Source organism: Nomia melanderi, chromosome 3, assembly GCF_051020985.1.
Source record: "Nomia melanderi isolate GNS246 chromosome 3, iyNomMela1, whole genome shotgun sequence".
NCBI classification, from domain to species: Eukaryota; Metazoa; Arthropoda; class Insecta; order Hymenoptera; family Halictidae; genus Nomia; species Nomia melanderi.
Window position 1 is genome coordinate 17,556,356 of NC_135001.1, and position 8,629 is coordinate 17,564,984.

The window sequence follows — 8,629 nt, forward strand, 5'->3', positions numbered from 1 at the left end:
CATGTATTTTATAGATTTATGTACATCGGTAATAATAAATTATTTGTGCTTGTAAGCGATTCTCATAAGTGAAATGAAAATGGAAATATTAAACACTACTCCTAAGTACTGAATAGCAACGATCTTGAAAGAAGTTTGTTGTTTTTTCGTTCTTGATTTTTGCCTGATATGATGCATTTATATTAGAATCAATTAAAATATACACATACATTAAACAGTATGAGACTATACCTTTCTTAATGAAAATCAATGAAAAAGAAAAAATATCATTCTACGTCATTGTCAATAATAAGTGGGTACTATTGTTAGAATAGCTGAGAACAGTTATTGCATATCCATTAATTTAAAGTTTATCTTGGCAGTCTAATTATTGAAAGATATAGACGTAAAAATGAAATATTTAAAATTTCTTATTAGACGGAATATAGAATATTTATATGAATGAAAGTAATTTAGTATTTGATAAGATATTTTCAATCAAATTTCATTTCCTTAAACTTCGCGACGGTTAATAAATGATATATTAAACTATGTAACTGTGCTCGCTATAATTTACGTATTGTACACATTTTATGTGTTTATAACTTATGAAGGTTTTCAAAGAAGAAGAAAATAGAAAATTTTGTACAGTTTCACTGGTTTTAATGTGGGAAAGAAAATATTATTATACCTCAGTTTTTCAATAAATAACTATAATTGTTAATAGACATAAATATCAGCAGTCTATGCATAATATTCAAAGTTTTCTCGTGTCTTTTGAAATTGACATTGAACATGATAAAAATTGTTATGAATGATTTGTAAATAATATATTAAAGTACTATAAGTTAAAATACATACGTACATAATATTTATTTCGTGAGAGGTGAGCACCTGTGGTCTAATTCTTGACAAAATTGAGTAAGCAGTGATTTCACCAATTTCAATGGCACCATCTACTGTCCCCGGCCAATTAACAGCATTTTCGCTTGAAGCCAGAAAAACTCTAAAAGAATCTTGTATGCATTAACCTCTTGCTTTATAATATTTTTTACAATATCGTGGAAAATCGAATATCATTCAAATTACATAAATTGAAGGAAAATATTATTCTTCGCTTGCGAATGTTTAACTTTTATAGAAAATTTATTTCAGTAATAAGTACATAACTTCTGCTTTTGCTAAGAAATTATTATGGATAAAATACTTGTTATCATCAGGAAAAAAGCATAAGGCAAGGATTGACAGAAGAATATTTATGTTCTCCAGAATTCTTTCCTTACTTTTGTAATATTGTTTTAATTCATTTGTTTCTTAATCTAATTTGCAATATTTACTTTTATAAATTAACGTTGTAATTGTATATTTGTACCTTCCCTTCGGAACACCTGCATAGTTGACGTGATTGATAATAGATGTCGGCTTCATAACGCTCCAAGGACTGCTAATCAATGTTTGATCGCTTAACAAAACTGGATTCCATAATTTATATTGTACGTATGTTTGAGCTTCGGTGGTGTTGAAACATTCGTTCAATGTATCAAATAATCCTTTCTTGTGAGTCTGTACTGAATCAGGCTGATCGAGAAATCCAGAAAGTGCGAATGTTCTCGAATCACCGAAAGTTGCGTTATAAGCGGTGTTTAGATTGCTGTTAATATCCCATGTAGTTACAATATCTTTCGCGCCATTGTTCAGCCACGGTGGGGTTTCGTAAATTATTTTGAAAAATAGATTTTCGCCTGAAACGTACAGGTTTTGCCTGTTTAAGAAACATTCTGATGATGATTCGATAACGATGTCTTTCATTGGTGGTGGGACTGCCAAAACTACAAATTCACATCTGCAAAAGGCAATTATGTTAATTAACTTTAGATTCTTATTTCGTATTACAGAAGAGAGAATTATGCTGTTACAATATTTAATCAATTTTGTTTCCACTTGAATCGTATGCACGCAAAGAAGTATTAATCTTTATTAAACATTTTATAAGTAATCACTCGGATCTATATGCATAAAGACTGAAGTATTTACTAGAAACAATATTTACTGAATTTTCCTTAATTGCAAGTAAGTCAGATCCCAATCGTTGAATCAATCATTTGCTTCGATACTTCTACGTGTTTTTTTAAAACTATAGAAGTATCTACAACAACAAAGCAAATGTTAAAATTATTACGTAAATTCATATAATATTTATTTAGGATTTTCCAGCATTTACTGTCTAGTACTAGTATGCATAAGAAATATAACATTTGCTTTTACTTACACTTAATATTTATAAGCATTTACTTTTTTTATGCATACGACCCTTTGAGAACATTATCAAATTAAACATAGACAAATATTATAATATCAGGTTACTTGAAACACTTTCTTTCCGTTTGTACATATGCACGATCGTCGTTAAACCTGATTTTGTTAACAGGATCTAGGTATCTTATTTTTCCACCATGATGTATAACCTTTTTCAGTAATTCCTGTACAATGTTGGTCATTCCACCCTACAAACAATAATGTTTGAAATAAGATATATAAAATCCTTCATATTAACGAATTATTTCAACACTGTGGTAATTATATCAATTACTTTTTGATATATTCTAAACGCTTTGTACATTAACTATTCATGAAACATATTATATAATTGTGATATTGAACGGTTATTTAGATCTTAATAGGAATTACTGAACCTTCCGATTGGAATTACAGTACATAGAAATTTCTAACTACGTAAACGTACTTGTATGAAATACCGGTTTTCGTCGCCTATTGTAAACCTTAAACGATTAAAAAATCCTGATGATCCATTTAGCATGACAAGTAGCCAAAGAGATGAAATATTTTTCAGGCCTCTCGTAGCTATAAGAAATCAATTTTTATAAGGGTTATTGCGGATGAGATGGCCCGATCTCATTTATATTATCAAATATATATTATACAATGCATATTAATACAAAATATTCCTTTGCGACTCTAAAAATAGTGGACGTTTGTTAAATAAACACAATAGTTTGTCAGCTTCGTGTATATATACACGGAATATAAGAAATGAAGAATTGTATTTGTTCATTTAACTTGTAAAAACTCTTGAGAGCTAAATATTTACCGCATGAACTGCAAACAAATGCGCGACACAATGAACGTGAGTAAGGGAAATAAACGACTCGACGTAACAGCTGCTCAACGCTTGTTTTTGCAAGCAGTTCTGAGTCTTCGTGCATAGCGTAATTACTAAATCTCGGATCTAAAGCACTTTTCTCGACCTATATAAAGAAATCAGAGATAATCGTATAGTTCTATACAAGTCACAAGTTCTGTACTAATTGTAAATAAAAATGAAGCCATATAATATTATGTGCGCATTTAACCCTTTGCACTCGAGAGGCGACTCACAATCGCACATTTGATTTGATACAGAAAAAATAGAGACTTTAAAATTCAATTTTTAATTTTGTATTAGTCTCTTAATTTACGTAAGATTTCTCTCCAAGTTAGTTTCAAATAATGTGATCAATACTTCAGCAAAAAATAATCGTCATTTATAGTGAAAAATACTGACGAGTGGAAACGGTTACGAAACGTTGGCCTTTTTGATTGCCGATCGCATTACTTTATTTAATGAAATGGTATATAATTAAATATCCATATATTATATAACAGAAAAAATTGTAGGTAGACAAGTTTATATGTTTAAGAAATAAAATTAAAACACATATTACTATGTATTTAAATAGCTTTTCTGATCTTTACTTTAAATGAAAATAATTTTACGTTCACATTTAAATATTTATGATAGAGAAGTGATATCACATTTCGACTTAAAGCAAATAATTAAGATTGATATTTATTAATTTCAGTTTGAAATGTTTATGGTGTGATTAGTGGACATTGTTCAGCAAGGAATTAAAAAAGCACAGCTGGTAAAATAAGCGAAATAGCTAAACAGTAACTTTATTACCATATGAAGAAAATTATGAACTTCTGCTCCATAAAACTTGGGCAAATTTTTAAAATGTCCATATCTTGTGAACAGTATCCTTTCCTTAACGCCAATATTTTGCTCTGGATATGTATTTATATTAAACATTTCCACCAACTTAGTTACATGTTCTTGCAATGAATTCGCATAATAACTATTACTGTAATCCTTCAATATGCGTCCTCCTACATCTCCTATTTGTAGATATTTTATAATGTTATCGTATGTAGTTTACATATTTACATTCATACAAGTAACAATAAACGAAGAAATAAATGATATTACTAAATTTGGTATTAATGTAAATTACATTCACAAAGTGAAGTAAGGTTCATACTGATTCATTAAATGATAACTTTTCTGCACGTGCTTGCTTAGAGTATTAGTTAATAATATAAATAAAAATAGTAAAATTCTGAATGTTAATCGTACTAAAAAAATTGTAGCATTTTAATAATCTGTTCTTACTTTACGTTATGTATAATGATAGTTACTGTTTGCCTCGATAATTAACACTTCTAACCCAGTTTTTCTTCTTAAGATATTGTATGCGCAAGTGAGACCACTTAACCCAGCCCCTACTATTACGATATCCACGTCGTTGTAATCCGCCGTAACAAATTCTTCATCAGCGAAGTCTGAAGCCCGACGTGACATTGTCTTAGTTTCTTCTTGTTTAAAATGATTTCCGTGAAGAGCTCTAACAAATAATTTTGCTTTTTACTCTACAACTTGAATGTGGCAATTTAAAATATTTATTGTAGAAAACGAAGCAGTTCCAGCAGTTCTTCTATGTTCGTTATTCTCTGGAAATTAGACAATGTGTAATAGTTCAAAAAAATTCATTTTTATGTATCGATCAAGTAATTGAGCCTTTTCATCATATGGCCTTATAGGTCAACTAAGAAACATGAAATAATCAATTTAAGGGAATCCCGAAAAACATCACATTAAAAAGACCCAAAATAATTCAAAATAATGATAATGTAATCTCGATGTATTAATAATTACAGTAATGGTCGAATGAAATTTATACAAAAGAGGAATTGAAAATTTCAAGAAATTTCTTATGCTCACTCTAGCCATGAGAAACTTGTCCTTCGCATTTATTCTTTACATTCCTCTGTACTACTAACAATACATCATGCTTTATATAAGATACGTTACTACATAATGCGTCCTACTGTATGCGTGTGATACAGATATGTAACTACTAGTTGTTTTGAATAGTATATTACGTGTACGATAATTCTGCTACTTGTACGGAACTTCGACAATTGTTCCAATAATAATATTAATAATTAATTATTCTCATTCCATCACTAAAAATACATTATTTTATTGATGATCCATAATTTAATAATAATCTTCTTGATTCATACATAATTAAAAGTTCCACAGAATTAAATTCCTTTCGACTAATAGATGTTGATAGTCGTTTAATCAGCCTATTTAATATTCCCTCACGATTATTAACAACTTCTATAGATGTCATTCATTCTTAAACAATCCCATCAATAGGAATTAACCAGTTAACTGCGTACGACGAGTATACACTTTATTATCTAATTTACAATTAAATTTAAGTTTTCAAAATAAATTCCACAGTTAACTGGTTAACACGAGGCGTATCTGTGTCGCGAATCTTCGTTGAACTCCTGCTCGATAGTTTCCTAATTAGACGACGGCAACCATCGGTTTGCAGGTTGTCGTCATTGTTCATGTACAAATTCCGATACGTTGCATCTGAAAAATAACGGTCGCCATCGTCTCGAAGCAGTCCGTCCCTTGATAATTCAAACAACTTTTAACTGCAACCTTTATAACTCCCGCGATGGCCTCCTTCTCTTCCCTACCCTTCCAGTTCGTCCTAGAAGCGTTACTTTCTTCCGCCCCCTTTACGACTGGTCTACACTCTCTTTACGGAGCTGTACATCTTAAATAATTGATCTTAACGTAGTTGCCGGCGTTTTTATAACTGTTTTACCGCTCGCTGTTGCCGCTGTGATATATATTATTTAGCCGCCGGTTTTTAAACTTAAGTCCCTGAACATGGAGGTGTGAAAAGACTGAGGAACTTATTGGGGATACATTCGTTACCCCGCTCCGTTTCTTATTAATCTAATTTCGGACCACGCGCGCGTTAAACGTCGCACAGCTTTGTATTGCGAAAGATGCAATTAGACTTTATGCTCTATCTCTACTAAAACTCACCGCTTTAAGACCAAGTCTTTCAATCTTGGCGTTTGCTATTATGTGCCTGTGATGTTCGTTTCATTATTTTCAAAGTGAATACGAACAAAGTGATTACATTTTCTTGTAATTATTGAAGTAATCAGATTGTATATCTTCGTAGAAGGAATCGAGGACTGAATTTTTTTAATTATCAATTAGAAGTATTCAGTAGAATTTACTTGAAATTCTACTTGGTACTAGAATTTGGTGATACTACAAAATAATTTATTATACAAATTTCGTTTACAAGCGTCACTAGTGGAGAAAGTATTGAAGTTTGTGTTTATACGAAATAATATAAAAACTATTAAAACTCTTTAACATAAGTGATTAAGTAAGCGATTAATGTAGGCGATACTGGTAAAGAAGAAGTCATTAAAAATGTGTATATTAATCGGATTTTTTTTACTTGCAGTACGTTATAATTTAACAATTGCATTATATATTTTGCAGACTATTATACTTCTTATTTTATTATACTGTTTAATTATATAAATAAGTTTGATTATGTACAGTACTTTCCCTTTTATTATTACTAATAATTAATAATCATACAGCAGTATATGTTTAAATTAACAAGTGGTCTCTTACTGATCACGATTGTATGCTGACACGATATATTTGCAATCAGTCGTAACTAAATCCTTATAACCAGAATCTATTTATATTTCAACTGAATTTATTTACGCCATAGTAAAATATTTCAATTAAAAGATCCTTCAGCCCTACTAAACATTCTATACTTGAACAACGCTTAACACGTTGAATGCAGCGTGCACCATTTTTGGTACATGCTAACTTTAGTGAGCAAATACTTCTTGTGAAACACATCGCTACAAAATAGCGGAAACGTAAAGAAATGATATCAAAATATATAAAACTCATCAAAAACTTAAATATAATTTAACACTTTTACTGTCGCGAGAATGTCGAACGATTTCTATAGCAATAGATATTCTCTCATAACAAAGGCAATCGGCATTAGAAATAATTATTAATGACTTGGTATCACGGTACTCGTAATACACCATTATCTAGCTATTCGTGTTATTAAATATTCTCACCCGACGCCACTTTTCTTATTGTAACTGTATTTAACCTATATGTGGAAGCTCCGGTCACCGGTGATCATCGTGGTAGTCGACGTGTGAATATTTTATTAATAAATCAATACTGTTCATAAACAAAATATAACTGAAATTTCTGGCGGCGCGGAGTCTGTTAATAAATCGATAAAATCAGAAGCATCATCAAGATGTTCTCTTATATCGCCTTCCTCGGCGCGCCGGAAAGAAATCGAAGAAGCTCCAATCGAGATCCAGCTCCGGCGGAGCAGCGTAGCTATTTGGACGCATGGCAGCACTTCCAGCAAGAATGAACTTTCCGAATGCTGAATGCAACATCGTTCTCTTCTGGAAAGCACTTTGACAGTGCCCCACGGGTACATTACTAGGATTGCCGCCACCAATTGAACTCCCCTGACTCAGCGGAGAGCGCTGCTCTGCTCCAACCCCCTTATGCCAGCAAACAGAGCCGCCCGAGGCGACACCGCCGTTCAAACACCCAATCACTCAATTCATAACGATGAAGCAACTTGCAAATTCTCCATTGTTAACGTTATTTGACTTAGCCGCTCATTGGCCGCGCTGATCTCTATAATAGGCATTAACCCGAAACGATTCGAAGTTAGTGTTCAGTACCATCGACAGAACTTCCCTCTGCCTACCCTGATTAGGTCCTCTCCATTGAACTCTCCTGGAATGCGCCGTTTCTTATGTAGACAGCGATTAGCAATTCTGATCGTTTTGAAAGAATATTTCCTGAACGTGTATTTTGTTTCTTTCGGGGTCAGGAATTTTAAGGTCCTGTGCTGTGATATAGAGACGTATGCGAAGGTGAAATTTTACAGAACCGAGTACTTTTAAGAACATAATTCTCGAGATATATTTATTTGATAGAGGCAGAATATCTTGTTTAGAGAGATTTAGAAAGTTTTAAACCTATCATGGAAACCAGTATTTTGTGTTCTGAAAAAGTGTTATAAAGTACAGTGTAATTCTTGATTATACAGGAAAAGTATAGTTAATCAGGAGTGTTTATTCTGTCCTATAAGAGTGAAAGTTACGATAAATAGATTTTCTATAAATGTATGTAGGGTAGACAGATCTGAGATTTAAGTTTCGACCCATTCGGTCAATAATGTGATTTTTCTTCTATATTTATGTTGCTCTCAATTTCTTATACAAGGCTACTTAAAAAAAATGTTTCTAATTTTATATTCCACCCTAAATGTCAGTCCAAAAGTGTGTGATTCTTCAAAACATTTATTAATCCAATGCAAACCTCAAAGTTCCGCTAACTCAACAGTTTCATTCGACCTTCATAGTTCCGAAAATAACAGTTTCAAACTGTATCTCTGATAACTCTCGAAAA

The 8,629-nt window shown here is 31.8% G+C and overlaps 1 protein-coding gene across 1 annotated transcript; it reads right to left on the minus strand.

Annotated features, from left to right (window-relative positions):
- Positions 1-88: 88 nt before the first annotated feature.
- Positions 89-4,618, minus strand: LOC143174345 (amine oxidase [flavin-containing] A-like). The gene is made up of 8 exons (XM_076365741.1): positions 4,456-4,618; positions 3,941-4,155; positions 3,089-3,245; positions 2,723-2,841; positions 2,344-2,483; positions 1,352-1,822; positions 841-985; positions 89-163 (listed from the first exon to the last, which is right to left on the minus strand). The coding sequence occupies exons 1-8, from the start codon at positions 4,616-4,618 to the stop codon at positions 89-91; spliced, it is 1,485 nt and encodes a 494-aa protein (XP_076221856.1).
- Positions 4,619-8,629: the final 4,011 nt, after the last annotated feature.